Genomic DNA, 18,097 nt, shown 5'->3' with positions numbered 1-18,097 from the left:
AACTCAAATCTCCTCAAGACGTCTCCTCCAACACCACTAAGGGTAATTACAAACTACAAACACCAATCAAGTCCAAGCAATGCTTGAACTTGAGAATCGGAAGTGGCTTAGTCAACATATTCGCTGGATTTTCCGCTGTAGCAATTTTCTTCACTATGATATCACCTTGTGTCACGACCTCCAGAAGAAAATGATATCTGATATCAATGTGTTTGGTCCTCTCATGATACATTTGATTTTTGGTCAAATGTATTGTGCTCAGGCTATCACAAAATACAACAGTCTCATCCTATTGCAAACCCAGATCACTAACTAAACCTCTGAGCCAAATTGCTTCTTTCACTGCCTCTACTGTTACCATATACTTTGCCTCTGTATAGGCAAGTGAGAAATAAATGAAGACATAAAAAGTTGGGGTCCACGGTAAGACTTGTGAAAACAAGTCACCTAATTCTACAGCTATTAAGGAAAGCAAACTTCCCTAGCTAATATTAGCCCAAATATGCATTTCCTGCATGTGCACGTAGCTTTAATTACTTTATAAATACAATATCCTTTCCATATTCTCATCTATATATATATATATATATATATATATATATATGATTTGCCAAACTTCCCTAGAGAGAAAACTTGGAAACCACAGAATCATACCAAATTAGAGCTTTTCAGTTTATTTCTATGGCTTCTTTTGGCTCTTTCTCTTCTTGCTTCCTTAAACTGTTGTTCTTCTTACTCATTGCCATTACTATTCTTGCTTCTTCTTCTTCTTCTACTTCATCATCATCTTTGCATCCTTTGGCCGCCATCTCATTTTCCGACCACCATGATCACACTTGTATCTCGGAGTTTCGTGTTCTAAACAGAAGGAAGTTGCTGAATTGCCATGATCCAAACCCTCATCTCGAAATTAGTGTTAATCCAAACTCCTCCATCTCAAATGAAGAATTTCTCACGGTTACCGTTAGTGGAGTTTTAATCCCTTCAAGTAGCCACTGGATTGCCATGATTTCACCTTCTTCTTCATAGTAAGCAACCTAGCTATATATTTCCAAATTATATATTACTTTTATTATTATTATTATAAAGACATTTTCTTCTGTATATATATAAATGCAGCGTCACAGATTGTCCATTGAGTGAGGCTTATTATCTACAGACTGGTGACCTTAGTGGTCTTCCTCTTCTGTGCCAATATCCTGTCAAGGTAAATCCCATTTTGAACTTTAAAGTTAGAAAGAAAATAAGGATCCGTTTATTTCGACGTAAAATGGTTTTCAGAAAATGATTTTCACATTTTACGGTGTTTACTTCGACGTAAAATAGTGGTCAACGGAAAATATTTTTCTTTTGACCAAAAATTCCTCTTTAATTTTTGGAAAATAGTTTATGGTTTACTATGAGCATCTCATTTTTAAATCGATGGACCTTGCCAAGACCCGCTCAGAACTTCGTTGGGACTTGATCGGGACTCGCCCAGGACCCACCTAGGACCCGCCCGGGACCCCGCCGGACCTGACCTGGACCCGCCCGGGACCTCGCCGGGACCCGCCTAAGACCCACCCGAGACCCCGTCGGGACCTGCCCAGGACTTGACAGGGACCCACTCGAGACCTGATCGAGACATGCCTGTGACCTGCCTGGGACCTGACTGGGACTCGTCCCGGACTTGACCGGGACTCGCCCGGGACCCACCTGGGACCACGCTGGGACCTGCCCGGGACTTGACCGGGATCCGCCTGGGACTTGACCAGGACCTGATCGGGACTTGCCCGTGACCCGCCTGGGACTCGCCCGAGACCCGGCCAAGACCCGCCCGGGACTTGACCGGGACCCGCCTGGGACTTGCCCGGTTGGGTCCCTGGCGGGTCCTAGTCAAGTCCTGTCGAGGCCTCGGGTAGGTCCCAGCGGGGTCCCGAGCAAGTCCCGGTTGGGTCCTGGTCAAGTCCCGGCAGGGTCCCGGGGGGGTTTCGGTCAAGCCCCGGCGAGGTCCCGGGTAAGTCCCGAGAGGGTCCTGGGTAAGTCCCGGGTGGGTCCCGGTCAAGTTCCGAGCAGGTCCTGGCAGGGTCCTCGGCAAGTCCCGAACTGCTCCTGGTCAAGTCCTGGGCAGGTCCCGACAGGGTCCCCGGCAAGTCCCAAGCGGGTCCCGGTCAAGTCCCGGGCAGATCCTGGCGAGGTCCCAATCAAGTCCCGGCAGGGTCCCGGGCAAGTCCGTGTGGGGTCTCGAACAAGTCCTGTGCAGGTCCCGGCGGGGACCTTATTGGAAAAAAAATATATTAAAAAAAAATTATTTTCCGTGTGCACGGTAAACGCCGTAAAATGTTTTCGATATAAAATATTTTCAGGAAAAATGGCTTTCTTGAAAATATTTTCCGATGGAAACCATTTTACGTCGAAGTAAACGGAGCCTAAATGAAAAATGGAATGACATCCCACCTGCCTGTTTTGCTGTATATTTGGAAATGGAATTTGTGTTGAAGTATTAATTAAATTATTAAATTTAATTAGCTATTATAAGTTTAAGATTTTATAATAATTTGTTAGGCTGTATGCCATAAAAGAAATTGATATTATAATGGAAGACTTAATTAATTAAGGATTGAATACTTTTCCTTAAAAAAAAAAAAAAGAGACGTAACCAATTGAGTACGACCTTCATTTATATAAATATGTTGTATCATTCCATCTTATAGAGTACATTCCTTGTGGTCTTCTCATCTACATACCATGTATAATATATATAATTGATTGTCCAATTTATTCAATTAAACAATTGATATCTAGCCATTCAATGATATTTAACTTACAGATATATATGTAATATTTATTAAAATATTACTAATTATCTCAAAAGTTTAAGTTTATAAAATTTTTTAGAAAATGTTGATTTAATTATTTAGTTAATATTCTAAATTAAATTCAATCGGTTAATCGGCTGTGAACTACACCTTATGAAACGGAAGTCATTAGTTCGAATTCTTCCTCATCTTTCCCTTTTGTGGACATGTCAAAAAATAAAATAAAATTCTACCACTCTACACATAAAACAATCGAATTACAAACTATTGTTAAAGTAGAGATCTTTAACTCAATGACTTAAAATTATGACCAATAGAATTACACATATTAAAATCTTATTTAATTAGTGCATTATTATATGATGGTTGATGACAAACAGCACGCTGGGCGTGCATGAATATTAAAAAAATAAAAATAAAAATTAGCTACGCGTGCATGAATATTAAAAAAAAAAAAAAAATTAACTGGGCGTGCAGCGTGTTGTGAATCATTACTCTTATATGATTGCCATATAAACATTATATTGAAAGTTGTATGAGAGTTGTATAGCTTAAATAGCATTACTCTTACTAATAATGTGTATCATCCGATCAAAATAATAATCCAACTTTCATAATAAAAAACAATCTCATAATGGAACATAAATCTAGTCTCATGTTCGGTGTGTAATGATCATCACTAACTCGAACAAGGAAAAACAAAAGTGGAAATAAATTAATGCCTAAGAACTAGCTGGCATTAGAGTCAAAGGAAAAGAACCGCAAAGAAAGACACCATGAACGACACGATAAGTGGAGAAGAAATGGGAGGCATCTGATCAACTGGACCACTCTTATTCGTTGTTGTCGTGTTGTCGTTAGCCGCCGATTGTGGCGGGTTTGCTGGCTCCAGAACTTTGATGACCATCTTCTGTCCTCTCTGGCAGTGTCCGGCAACCCCACTGATGAAATAGAACAAGCCCGGTCGGTCCAATATGTAGACACTGTCATTGTTGTTGGAGAAGAATAGAGGATGAGCTGAATGGCACTTGTCGTACTCCTCCTTAGTCACCACCAAAACCGAATCTTTCTTGTACTTGAATTCTGAAAAATTCATGATAACCAACAACATATCTTAAAAAAGAAAAAATACAAAAAACATATATCGGGTGATGTTAAAGTATTGATAAAGTGATTAAATTTATTTTTTCTTATCAGCTTAAGCTTTTGAGATAACTGGTAATTTAGCAGGTGAGATTATTGAAAATAGTTCCTTTGAAATATTATGATACTTACGAATAGTGTCATTAACGATGAACCTGTTTTTGGAAGCCCACTGGTTGTACATTTGGTCGTCCTTAGGCTTGGGAACAACCCAGCCATGGTCGCCACCAACTTCGTATTCAGTGGATGTGACAAAGAAGAATTGGTTGAAAGAGAAAGAAAGAATTATGAAGAGAAAAAGTTTACAGGAAACCATAAAGAGAGAAGCCATTTTTGGACCTTTAGGGAGCTCTAGCTTGCCTTATCTTTAGGGAAGGAAATTTGATTGTGATTGAGGATGTTGCTTAAAAAGAGAGTTGTATTTGAAGTTTGTTATTGAAGGAGAGAGGGAGGATTATTAGGAGTGAGAAGTGGAGGTGGGTGTGGGACTACTTTGACTGTACACCTGTTTTTTGAGAGAGTTGAAGTTGTTGAGCAAAATCAGCCTGTAGAGTTGTGAGAGATGTAGAGTGATTTCAAAGTGTGAGATTTGAAAACCCAGATTTTTTACGTTTTCAAATTATAATTTTTTTAAAAATGCACACCCAAACGGTCTTTTTTTTGCAATTTGATTTTGTATCGCACTTTTGGTTTGCGAAATCGAAATGAAAAACACATTCGTAATAAAATAAAATAGACTTGTAAAATAAGATATATGGTGATGAAAATTGCAGGCGCAGTACGTGAGCAATGATCCAGACTATCTGAATTGCACGAAGAGTGAATGCCAGGAACGTTTGCTCGGCAAATGCTTGGTGTCTACTTGCAGTGGTTCCTTGACATTTCACGTGATTAACATAAGAACCGACATCGAGTTTGTGTTCTTCGCAGGTGGATTCGACACACCTTGCATTCTGACTAGGTCCAATCCTTTGGATTTTACCAATCCAAAAATGCCACTCTATGGACATCTCTCAAGCATAGATTCATCCGCCACATCAGTAAGTAGCATTTTTACTGTAATACAGTTTGATGATGTGGTGATAAAAATCAGCAGCTGTATAACAGTCTACTAACACGTATGATGGTGGCTTGTGGGTGCAGATGAGATTAACGTGGGTTAGTGGGGATGAGCAACCTCAACAAGTCCAATATGTAGATGGCATGTCACAAACTTCGGTAGTTAGTACATTTACACAGGATAATATGTGCAGCAGTGAGTTCTATCTCTCTCTTCCCATAATTTATTACAATTGGAATGATGGCTGATTTTCACTGTCATGTCATTCTAATAGTCTAATCAATAACATTTTTCTTATCAACGTCCCTCCAATTACTGATTATAGGCTCGGATCTACCAAGTCCAGCCAAAGACTTCGGGTGGCATGATCCTGGATTCATTCATACAGCAGTGATGACAGGACTTCATCCTTCAAGCAACTTCTCCTACAGATATGGAAGGCATTATTGCATCTTCCTTAATTACTGACCTTGGCAAATAAATAAACTTGATCAAAACACATTGCGCTTATAATTATGCACAGCTAAAACAGGTGACATTATACTTATAATGCAGTGATTCAGTTGGCTGGAGTAATCAAATCCAATTCCGAACCCCTCCTGCTGGAGGATCGGATGAACTCTACTTTATTGCATATGGTGATATGGGAAAGGCTCCTCTTGATTCTTCAGACGAACACTACATTCAGGTATAGGATTTATTCAAGTATACATATTAATTATAAAAATTTCAAAATGCAGTTAATGATAATGTGATTTTTAAAAATACAGTTAAGTGTTTTAAGGTTTTTAAACTGCTATTTTTCTTTTCGAACGCACTCTCAAAGTATAGCCCGGATCTCTCGCGGTGATTAAAGCTGTGACCGACGAAGTGAACTCTGTAAATGTGGACTCTGTTTTCCATATTGGAGACATAAGCTACGCAACAGGATTCTTAGTAGAATGGGAATTTTTCCTGCAACAAATCAACCCAGTTGCTTCCCAAGTTTCCTACATGACTGCAATTGGAAACCATGAGAGGTAAATTAATTTCTTCATTGTATATACTTCAGCAATCTCTTCAAATTATTTCCATCATGCATAAATTAATTAACAATATCTTTCCGAGTTATTCTTTTCAAAAGCATTAGCCACATCTACTCTAATAAATTATTGGTAGCATACTCGGGATTATATTAGATTAATTAAATGGAAAAGATTTTGATATTCAAAATTGTATTAAATTGTGTAAACGCTAGCTATTAGCATCTCTATGTAACGACTCAAGAAAAGCATTAACTACGTCTGCAATGTCAATGTAAACTGAAAATTTTCCTCTAGTCATGATAGATTAACTTTTTATTTTTTTATTTTATTTTTCTCAGGGACTATGTAGACTCGGGATCAGTATATATGACTCCTGACTCGGGTGGAGAATGTGGACTTCCTTATGAGACTTATTTTCCAATGCCAACTCCAGCAAAGGATAAGCCTTGGTATTCCATAGAACAAGCAACTGTTCACTTCACAGTAATTTCAACTGAGCATGATTGGTCAGTTGATTCTGAGCAGGTAATTAGTCCATTTTTCAAAGGGGTTTCTATTATTATTTGATTTCATATGTCATTTTTTGACTTATGGCATGGGCCATTACTGCACTGATTCAGTATCAATGGATGGAAGAGGACATGACTTCAGTCAATCGATCAAAAACTCCATGGTTGATTTTTATGGGGTGAGTATACGTCGAGCGCTCACTTCCAAAACGAAGCAGAAAAAGGAAAGAAAAAAATTAATCTAGAATAAAGTAATGTTAAAGATCATATTTTTATCCCACCACTACCTCACCTTGTTGACGTTTCGATGCGAATCAGTCATTGATTTTTTTTTTTTTTATTTCTTTAAAGGCTAATTCATGATTGGCATCGCCACATCAAAAAGGCAAAATAATAGTGAGATAAAAATATGGGTCTTATATAAAATTCCATAAGACATAAAACTCTGATAAATTGAAAGGTTAGAATATTGATAAGCTGAAATATATGATCTATATCATGTTTTGGTCACTTCCCAAAGTTAGTCTAGTAGACTTATAAGTGCTGCCTTAATTCATATTGATGATCTGTTGATATACAATGCTAAAGATATGTACTAATATTAGAAGATTCGCCAAATATTGCAGGCACAGACCCATTTATACTTCTTCAAATGCAAACACTAGCGTCAATCCGCTATTTGTAGATGCCGTGGAACCATTACTACTTGAGTACAAGGTAAAGTCCTCCGTGTTAAATTACCATTTATTTTAAAAGCTCAGAAAATGAATGATGGAAATATGGTTCGAACTTAAGACTTTAGATTTGACACCATGTTAAATTATCACGTATCCCAAAAACTTAGAAAAGATGAATTTAATCATTTAAATTAAATTGTAACACTCTTGTTGAATTATCGAACTGATCTGATCGACAACTTTCTGTTGGTTTCTTAATTGTAATGTTGGGAACTTCAACTAGGTCGATCTGGCTTTCTTTGGTCATGTTCATAATTATGAAAGAACTTGCTCTGTTTACAAAGGAGAATGTAAGGCAATGCCTACTAAAGACGTAAATGGGGTTGACACCTATGACAACAGCAATTACGGTGCCCCAGTGCAGGCAGTTATTGGCATGGCTGGCTTCGCCTTGGACAGCTTCACAACTGATGTAAGTAGCTCCCCTCTCTCTCTCTCTCTCTCTCTCTCTCTCTTCATATCTATACTCGATTGAGAAATGCTACACGCTCTCAAGTGCTCACTCCTTGACATGATAGTAAAAATCACCATTGGATAATATGCGTACTTTCATTTGTTATTTCATTCAATATTGATTTCTACTCAATTATGTACTTGTACTTTGATAAATAAACTTTCAAATTACTTGTTCATGTTCATGCACAGGGGAATAGCTGGAGTCTACGTAGGATTGCTGAATTTGGTTATGTAAGAGTGAATGCAACAAAGCAAGAGTTATATTTGGAGGTCAGTATACTCAACTTTAAACTATGACTACAGAAAAATTTTAAAATGGAAGAGAGAGCATTATCTTTGAATTATGAGGACTCAACAAAATTAATGGTTGAGCATGAAAAATTTATTGGATATGTAAAACCAAGGGGCAGAGCATATCAAATTGACGCTAAGTAGAATTAGGATTGTTTTGACAATGTGTTATAGTAAGCAGAAATTGAAGATTGAAAGAACAAGGTAATGCAACAAGAGAGAAAATTAACGAATGGGGAAGAGAAAACTCTAACGACACAAAAGAAAACAGAAAATAGCTCTGAGAACACTAGAATTCTTATCCAAGTAATGCCATACACAAGACTTCTATTCCACTTTATCGATGTAGTACTGTCAGCTCACCCCATGCATTCTTTTTATGAGCATTAATTTGTTTGTGTCATCATGCATTTTCCTTTATTTTTTTGCAGTTTGTGAACGCAAATACAAGAAACGTTGAGGATAGCTTCCGCATATATCACTAAATAGCTTAAGGCCTTTCCAACGGAGAGAAAGTGGCTGCAGAGGAAGACAAAGAGGGAGAGAGATGAGTTCCTTCTCCCCCAATTAAGAATCTTGTACATCATCTCTCCTGTAATGCAAAATTTATTGTGAAGTAAAATAAGCATTGATCGTGAGTTCAATAGTTGGAAGAGATCTATGAACCTTTTTTTTTTTTTTGTTTTGTTTTGTTTTTTGATCAGGAGATCTAAGAATCATATAGTAATTTATAAAAATTCTTATAAAAATCTCATGACCCTAAACAAAAGATAAGTCAATCAATTGAAAACTTATCATATTTTCAAAAGTCACGAATCATGAACATCTAGCTTTTCCTTGATCTAAAATGCTTAAGTATAGATAACTTTACAAAATATAATATTCTTGTTTGAAATATATATATATATATAATAACCTATTACGTTTCCCCAGCAGTATTTTACACAACCTAGCCCAAAGCTGTCAAGGCACCAAATTCGGACAACTTAAAATCCAGAAGATTAATTAGAAAAAATCCAGAAGATTCATTTTATGGTCAAGATTTGACCTTATTTTATCATTTGAATTTTGTAAATAACGTAACAAAATATTCATTCCATTCATGAATCGAATTCATGCAAAGCATTAGCTTGTTATATATACCAATTAATTTAACCGGGTAATTTGTAAAAATATTTTTCTTTTATTGAATCGAATAAATAAAAACCAATATCTTGGTAGGTTCTGCACTTCTAGCTGCTTTCAGAAAGTACTATATGTTTGCTCAAGCTTTTAATTTTAGAGTAAAAATATAATTATAATTCTTAGTTATTTTATTAAAAGAAAAATAACTTCTAATGCTTTATAATTATTAGTTTTCCCTTCTGGGTTTTGTGCATCACACGAGTGATCAGTAGCTGACTAATAGTTTATGGCTTCCCATCCTAGAAAATACATTTCCTCCGCACAAACACCTATCTAGATAATCACCAACTAAAAGTCAAAGACAATTCTTTAAGAGATTCATAAGAGTCGTGTTTGAAGCTAAAACTTATTAAATTGATCTACCTTTTATATGTGAGAGAAATGATAAAAAAGTGGTTAGGTACACATTAGGGCATAAGTTCGAAGATTTGAATTCTGCAATGAATCTCAATGCTTGGTTAGTGTAAACCACCTTAGTTCATATTAATGACCTGGTAGAGTTGGGTCAAGCTATGGCTTAAGTCGAACTTAAGAGAGCGCTTGCGATTTTTATTGTCTAAGCTCATTTTGTGCAGCCCCCAGCATGAGAGAAATGATAAAAATAAAAAATAAAAATTGTTAGGTACACAATAGGGCATAGGTTGAAAATTTTGAATTCTGCAATGGGAATCCCAATGCCTGATTATTGTAGACTACCTTCGTTCATATTAATGCCCTGGTAGGGCTGAGTCAAGCTATGACTCAAGTCGAACTTAAGAGATTGCCTGCAGTTTCTACCGTCTAGGCTCCTATTGTGCGGCTCTCAACAAGTTGGTTACCTTTTTGCCTAAGAAAAAAAAAAAATCTTGCAGTATGTGGGCTAGCAGCACACAAATTATCATCTAACACCTAACCTAAAAAAAATCTCATAAATACTTGTGAAACACGATGGAGAAAATAAAGTAAGACAAAATATGACAAAGAAAGAAGTGATAAAATAGTGAATTCAGTATTACGTAAGCATCTAAAACTCCACATGTAATATTCGCCCAAAGACACAACTCATTTCTTCCACATATATAGGATCCTTAGTCCTTACCCACATTCTTGTCATACCTTAACATCATCAACACTTTCTCATCAAAGTTCCCTATCCCACCAACAAATCCTTATAACACACTCAAAAAAAACAAACCAGACTAAAAAGAACCAGATCTTCTCATCAAGCCATGCATGCTTCTTTCATGGAATCTTGTCATTATTCTTGTTGTGTTTTCAAGGTTCTCTTCATCTTCCTCATTTTCTTTCTCTCTTCTTCTTCCTCTCCTTGCTTTTCATGGATGTTGCCTCCTTCAATTATCAACTCAACTCTTGAACACAGCGGTTACACTTTGATATCCGATTTTCGGGTACTATCTAGAAGACTGTTATCCGACTGCGATGATCAAAACCCGTCTACCCAAATAAATGTTACTCCAAATTCCAACCTTTCTGATGATGTTTATGTCACAGTTACGATTACTGGAATTTTGGTTCCTGAGGAGCACCATTGGGTTGCTATGATTTCATCTGCTAATTCAGAGTAAGAAATATTACATTATATATAATTATAAGAACAAATATATGTTTCCTTTGTATTGTAATTATTCCAATTTAATGTCAATGATTTCTTTTTTTTCTTTTTAATATATATATATAAATGCAGTGTCTCAAAATGTGCTTTGAATGAGGTTCTGTATGCAGAGACTGGTGATTTGAGTAAACTTCCACTACTGTGCCATTATCCTGTCAAGGTAATAATAAACAAAATACATAATTTCCAAAACAAATATTGATAGTTAAAACAAATGATGGGTAACATGTCTTACAGCCAAACCCTCATTGTTTTCAAATTTTTATTTTTATTTTTTATGACTAAACTTCCAAATTCTCATTTTTTTCTAGATGTTATCTTCCAATTATTCCTGTTAATTTTCCCACATGCAACACCATTTTTTTTTTTTTTTGACAATATATTGCCATGACTAAATAAGAAAATTGTTTTGTTAACACTAAGAGTTGAAAAATGAGGGGTGGAGGAGCATATATATGAAAAACGAATTAAACAAGAAATTGAACAAATTAGAAGGCAAATCTTCAATATACAAAAAAAAAAAAAAAAAAAAAAAAAAATTCGAAAAGCCATTGTCACATATTTCACTAGAATTTGTCCTATCCATGCCTAGAGACCACGCATGTAGTATGGTCCCTGCCTAGACAAAATATCATTTGAAGAGGCAAACTATAAACTTAGTAATCAAAGGGGAATATTTTATTGGATAAAGTTTTTTGTTTTTTGTTTTTTTTTTTTTTAATTGGAGGAAAACAAGGGGTGGCTGCCTACCTCATCTTTGCCACAGGGGGTGGCTGAACCACCCCTATGGCCTATGGGGGTGGCGGAACTTGCAAAAGGGGGGTGGCCAAACTGGCCCAAACCCTACCCCTTTTTTTTTTTTTTTTTTTTTTTTTTTTTTTTTTTTTCATTTGGCCCTTGGAAGTGGCCGAATTACTTCTAAGGCTCTTTAGGGTGGTTCGGCCACCTCCCTTTTGCAAGTTGGGGGTGGCCAAACCACCCCTATATGGGTGGTCGGCCACCCCCATGGCCAAGATGGGGTGGCTAGCCACCCCATTATTATTATTTTTTTGTTATTTTTTTTAATATTAGATAATATTTTATTAGTGGGACATATGTCCCATTTGTGGTCCTAGGATTTCTTCTCAGAAATCCTAACCATTAAATATTTTGAACCGGAGAAGATCCAGATCCAAAATTGAGGCCATTACACGCAAAATTAACTCAAACCTAGTTTTTTTTTTTTTTTTGGTTTTGTTTGGTCACTAATGTAGCCACGTTTGTAATGGTAGCTAAAAGTCGCATCAAGAAGCATATATAACCTTCAATATGTGGACGGCCAATCCGAATGGTAATGGCCTAATTGGGGGGACCGGGGGTGGCCTAATTATTATAGGGCTTTTATATCCCATCTAGCCAATTATTATTATTATTTTTGAAGATATTATTATTATTATTATTATTATTATTATTATTATTATTTTAAGATAATCATAAGAAAAGAAAAACAAAATTAGATTTAAGCCATTGAAAAAATCACAACACATTTGCCAGTCTATAGGGGTTCGTCCTTAATTTGTTCTACCTCCTTTCTTTCTTTTTTTTCTTTTTTTTTTAATTTTTTTTTTTTAAGGTCTATTTATAATTTTAAGTAATTGTGTCACGTGGCATGTACCGTTGATGCATGATGTGTCAAAAGAGACTCATGTAACATTAATTGATTGGTTTTACGTGGCATATTGTTAATTAATTTGACTGTAGGTTGAAAGATGAGCTTATTTAAAACCAGAGAAAAACCCAAGAACCTAATTGTCGAGATTAAAAATCAATTGATTAAATTTGATTTTTTCAGAAAGAAAATTAAGAAACCCCAATATTAATAATTAGACATTAGCAGGTTTTCCCATTTGAAAGAAAATGAATAACAACTAGGTTGATATTTTATAAGCAAACTCATAAATAAAACAGAGCTAACATAATTTATATGTTGGTAACAAAATTGCAGGCACAGTACATGAGCAATGATCCAGACTACATCAACTGCACAAAGAAGGAATGCAAGGAATATGACAATGGCAGCTGCGTGGTAACCAATTGCAGTGGTTCTTTGAGGTTTCATGTTATTAACATCAGAACCGACATTGAATTCGTGTTTTTCGCCGGCGGCTTCGATACGCCTTGCGTATTGACGAGGTCGAACCCGGTGAATTTTTCTAATCCAAAACAACCATTATATGGACATCTATCAAGCATAGATTCAACTGGAACATCAGTAAGCAACAAACCCTTTTCCGATGAAGCTTGTTTGGTTTAACACTTTCAAAACGTGCAATTTGAAAGAATAGCGAAAACGTAGTTAAGCATTTGCTAAAATCTGCCTTTAAAATTGCTATTCGACCTTTATAATCATGCATGTGTTTTTCAAATGCACATCAAATCAAGACACATTTTTGTGATTTTGTATAAAATATACTTTTGACGTGTGAAATTGCGGGGCCTAATGCACCGTTAGCAGCTGATTGGAAGATTAGTATGGTGGTGCAGATGAGAGTAACATGGGTTAGTGGAGATAAGGCACCTCAACAAGTACAATATGGGGATGGAAAGATGCAGACATCAGAAGTTACTACATTTTCACAAGATGATATGATTAGTGAGCTACTCCTATTTTCATCTGCGCGATTGAGTTATTTTTATTCTATTCTTTTCGTTTTCTTGAGATCTTAAAATTTATTTTTTCACAACAATAGGTATAGTGTATCACATACCCTTTAATGGTGAAACTATCTTGTAACTAATACTTGCTTAGTGATTGTGAAATGAATAGGTGCAGTTCTACCAAGTCCTGCCAAGGACTTCGGTTGGCATGACCCAGGATACATACATTCAGCAGTGATGACAGGACTTCAGCCTTCAAGTGCCTTCTCCTGCAGATATGGAAGGTATAAAAAAGAAAAGTTAAAATAATACACATAAATCTGTTTAAAACACAAAAGGCAGATCTGCACTTTCTGCAGAAAACAGAGAAACAGAGGTGAAGGAAGAGTTGCTCTGCCCTAGACACACATAACCCTTGTCTGGAAGTAATTAAAGTTGGAACAGATGGTTCTGTGAATGGTGATTGTTGCATTTTTTTGCATCACATTACGCTTAACAATTTTTAATTCAAAATGACAAGAAAAAAAAGGATCACAAAAAGAAAAAAAAAGAAGTGCACTACCAAAGTTTGGTCTGTCTGCTCAAATTATCCACCAATCAGGAAAGTGGTTTAAATGGACAAATCACAAAGCATATTCTTAACAGTTTCTTTATGGAAAAGGTAAGTTTCATCTGGAAATTTGGGTATTTTTGGGACATTTTCAGATGTCATGAAGCTGTATTTCCTTCCCAAGTAAGCGAATTCGCATGCTAATGAGTGCTTGTAGGGATTAATGGAGAAAAATCTATAGCTGCAATGAGGCCTAAGGCACCACTGAAATAAATAAGTCTAGTGATAATATTCTATGTTGACCTCTGCGTTAAGCATGATCAAAATTTATAATGGAAAACACAAAGTACCCCAGTAATCCTATTATTACAAGTGCTGTCAAAGTGATTTTTTCCTTCTTCTACAAAGTGATTCAGTTGGTTGGAGTGATCGATTCCTGTTCCGGACTCCGCCTGCTGGAGGATCAGATGAACTTAATTTTCTTGTATATGGTGACATGGGAAAGGCTCCTCGTGATGCTTCTGTTGAACACTACATTCAGATAAGACTCACTTTGTTAGGTAGGCTGCATGTTGGTACATCAAAACGCTGGACTTTGCAGAAAAGTTGGAACATTTCCACTGTTTCCATGTTTAAGACACGTTATATAATGCTTTTTGAAAACATATCCACCTCGTTTCAGATTCAAACTAATTAAAGACCTGTGTTTTGATGTCATGTTAAACCGCCATTTATATCAAAAGCTTAAGCCAATAAAAAATAATACAACCATGTTCTTACTTGCATTTGCAAGTAAACTGAAGTGAAGAAATTTAATCTGATACAACCATGTTTCTACTTTTATGATATACATAGCCAGGATCCCTCTCAGTGATTGGAGCTCTTACTGATGAAGTAAACTCTGGAAAAGTGGATTCCATCTTCCACATTGGAGACATAAGTTATGCCACAGGATTCTTAGTAGAATGGGATTTTTTCCTTCAACTGATAAGCCCATTTGCTTCCCGAGTTGCTTACATGACTGCTATTGGAAACCATGAGAGGTAGCTTTTTTCTCCAATCCTCTTCAAATTATTTTCTGTTATGGATGCAGATAGCTGCCACTTTCAGGCATGCATGATTATAGAACAAATGTAGTGATCAACAAATGGAGCTAGCAGCTACATGCTTGATTTATTTTTTGTCTATTTTTTTTTTCAGGGATTATGTAGACTCAGGGTCAGTATACATTACTCCCGATTCAGGTGGAGAATGTGGAGTTCCTTATGAGACTTATTTTCCAATGCCAACCCAAGGAAAGGATAAGCCATGGTATTCCATAAAACAAGCAAGTGTTCACTTCACAATAATTTCAACCGAGCATGATTGGTCAGAAAATTCTGAGCAGGTGAGACACAACAGGTTCGTCTAATATATCCTTCAAGATTAATTGGGTTTACTTAATATTTGTTGATAATTTACTGTTACAGTATGAATGGATGAAAAAGGATATGGCTACCATTGATCGATCAAAAACTCCTTGGTTAATTTTTATGGGGTAAGTAGGCTCTATAGACAATTTCTTTTTATTTTTTTCTGTTTATTTATGAAATGTGGCCTCAATTTGTCACACCATGAATCTATGCAAGTGCACGTGTATGCTTTTTAGTATGCATGTTTAAGTATTAATTAAATGTTACCTTTTCTTATCAGCTTAAAATTTTGAGATAAGTGTTGATTTACCATGGAGTTAAAGCAGAAATCTTGAATTGGAACTTTAACTCTACAATTTATCTCTCATTTCAATTGACATAGTCGACGTGTTGTCTTATTTTAATTGCGAAGTGAAGTTTCCTGCTGTAAATGAGTATAAAATTTGCCAATGCAGGCACAGACCCATGTATACTTCAACAGATGGAGTGTTTAGTGTGGATAAGAAATTTGTTGAAGATGTAGAACCATTACTACTTGAGAATAAGGTAAACTCCTTTGGCTCCTCATTCTCAAATCATTATTAGTTTGGCCATTTTTGGTTGCATTATATTTTCTAACACTAAGTTAGGAACATGATCAAGGTTGATCTGGCTCTCTTCGGCCATGTTCATAATTATGAGAGAACCTGCGCAGTTTATCAAGAGGAATGCAAGGCCATGCCTATAGCAGATGAAAATGGCATTTACACGTATGATAACAGCAATTACAGTGCCCCAGTGCATGCTGTTATTGGTATGGCTGGCTTCACCTTGGACAACTTCACAACTGATCATGTAAGTATGTAGTAAAAAAAAAAAAAAAAAAAATTGTAGTAATATATATATATATATATATATATATATATATATATATATATATATATATATATATATATATACATTTTTTCATGTCTTTGTATGTGATAGGTGAACTTTTAGATTCAATGTTCTTGCTCCTGGACAGGTGAACACTTGGAGCTTACGAAGGATTTCTAAGTTTGGTTATGTAAGAGGGCATGCAACAAAGGAAGAGATGAACTTTGAGGTTTGTATGCTCAAACTCTAGCTGACTAGTAGATATAGTAAATCCAAAAATACAAAGGAAAATTTAGCCTAAGGCCCCCAATAAATTAATGCTCAAAATAGCAATAGTATAATGAAGTTTTATTTTATATATTAAAGAAAAAGACTTGTAATTAAGGACCCAATTATGGTCAAGAAGCTCTTTAATTAAGGCCCTATATTGAAATTTAAGAGGAAAAGAACGAGAAAACTGAAAAATCACATAATTGGCACCCTTAAAACAATAACTAAACTCGTAATTTTGTCTAAACTTAAAATCAACATATGTTGGCTAAGTTCGTTCATAGGACTTAGTACCCATGAGTTCTTTCTTAATCCACCAATCTATGTAAGCTTATTATCTTCTCAATGTAAGACTATGGTGTTACAGTTTTGATCTGACGTAAAGATGATCGCAAATAGTTTTTTAAGTATTTTATAAGTATCTTAAACAAATAAAGCCCTTAAGAAGACCATAACGTCAATTAGTTAATACTTTTAATGTGAAACCTTAGAACTGTAGAATGGCAATACAACACACACACACAGACATATTCTTTGTATATATGTGTGAAAGTTCTCTCATCGATCTGTTTTCATCAATTTTACAGTTTGTGAATGCTGAAACGAGGGAAATTGAGGACAACTTCCGCATCATTAAAAAGCAGAGTGACAAATTTGTAGATGTCTCACAAATAATGTCTCGCTTCGCGGGGATGGCAGTTGATGAGTTCAACACAGAGAAAGACGTTGAGTTGTAGTGCGTGCCTCTTCTTTCTGAGCAGGATCTCTCTCATCAGAGAGAAACCAGAAATTGTGATATGGGACAAAAATATAAAAATACTTTTTTAGAGGGGAAATGAAATAAAAACCACATTTCACATACGATTTTTCTTCCTTGTGATCATGCATTCTCGGTTTAATTTCTTGTGCACTTGAAGAGAAATTAACAGGAAGGATATTTTGAAAAATGTTGGTGTACGGAACTAGTAATGGCCTCAAGTTGCCACTAGGGAAGAGCTTCATTTGCAAAAGAGGTAAAAGACGTCGTAAGCTTGTCGGCCCCTTAGGGTTGGAGAGAGTACTCCAATGCTCAAGTCAATAAGGAGTGCGAGAGAGAGCTTTCTCAAGTAAGGAAAGCATTATTGATAAAAGTGTAAAATAGTGAAAATGTGTACCTTAGGCCTTATATGTAAGCATGCCGAGTATTCTAGAGTCTTCTGAAGTCTCCTAGAGGGGTAATAGCTCTAGGTCCATTGGGTCTTGGCCTCTTTCAATGGGCTAGAGGTAAGTTTATTCCGACTCTTTTTATGCCGTGGGCTTTTAGGTGATTTTTAGGTCCTATAGAAAGCATAGATAATTCCTACAAAACGTCTTAGAATAAATCAAACCCGGGAATCTCATAATCACGAGAATCCTATCAAATTCTTAATTAATCACTCACAAATTCTCAGGCATCACATTTTTTGTAATGCAAATACGGAGGACTATTAGATTATCCAAACCAAACGCCACATCTGAGCTAGCTAGTCTTCAAGTAAAATATTTGATATAACGCGACACAATACCATTTAGACTTAA

At 35.9% G+C, this 18,097-nt stretch overlaps 3 protein-coding genes across 3 annotated transcripts; 2 read left to right on the top strand and 1 right to left on the bottom strand.

The window, feature by feature from the left end:
• The first annotated feature begins 681 nt into the window (after positions 1-681).
• On the top strand, positions 682-8,504 carry LOC132173312 (putative inactive purple acid phosphatase 27). The gene is made up of 13 exons (XM_059584773.2): positions 682-1,028; positions 1,120-1,207; positions 4,715-4,981; positions 5,085-5,196; positions 5,327-5,441; positions 5,557-5,689; positions 5,833-6,020; positions 6,365-6,551; positions 6,647-6,714; positions 7,162-7,252; positions 7,496-7,684; positions 7,918-7,998; positions 8,451-8,504. The coding sequence occupies exons 1-13, from the start codon at positions 682-684 to the stop codon at positions 8,502-8,504; spliced, it is 1,920 nt and encodes a 639-aa protein (XP_059440756.2).
• On the bottom strand, positions 3,544-4,272 carry LOC132168061 (early nodulin-like protein 6). Its single transcript, XM_059579130.2, has 2 exons — positions 4,074-4,272; positions 3,544-3,881 (listed from the first exon to the last, which is right to left on the bottom strand). Exons 1-2 carry the CDS (start codon positions 4,270-4,272, stop codon positions 3,544-3,546), a joined length of 537 nt encoding a protein of 178 aa, XP_059435113.1.
• Positions 8,505-10,427: 1,923 nt separating the features above from the next.
• On the top strand, positions 10,428-17,329 carry LOC132167851 (putative inactive purple acid phosphatase 27). The gene is made up of 13 exons (XM_088513658.1): positions 10,428-10,765; positions 10,889-10,976; positions 12,801-13,067; positions 13,340-13,448; positions 13,623-13,737; positions 14,412-14,542; positions 14,857-15,046; positions 15,204-15,390; positions 15,473-15,540; positions 15,871-15,961; positions 16,058-16,249; positions 16,419-16,499; positions 17,128-17,329. The coding sequence occupies exons 1-13, from the start codon at positions 10,428-10,430 to the stop codon at positions 17,275-17,277; spliced, it is 2,007 nt and encodes a 668-aa protein (XP_088369784.1). The 3' UTR covers positions 17,278-17,329.
• Positions 17,330-18,097: the final 768 nt, after the last annotated feature.

Source organism: Corylus avellana, chromosome 2 (assembly GCF_965113065.1).
Source record: "Corylus avellana chromosome 2, dhCorAvel1.hap1.2, whole genome shotgun sequence".
In the NCBI taxonomy this organism is placed as follows: Eukaryota; Viridiplantae; Streptophyta; class Magnoliopsida; order Fagales; family Betulaceae; genus Corylus; species Corylus avellana.
Note: the sequence above shows the minus strand (reverse complement) of the source record. Positions and strands in the feature narration are given on the sequence as shown.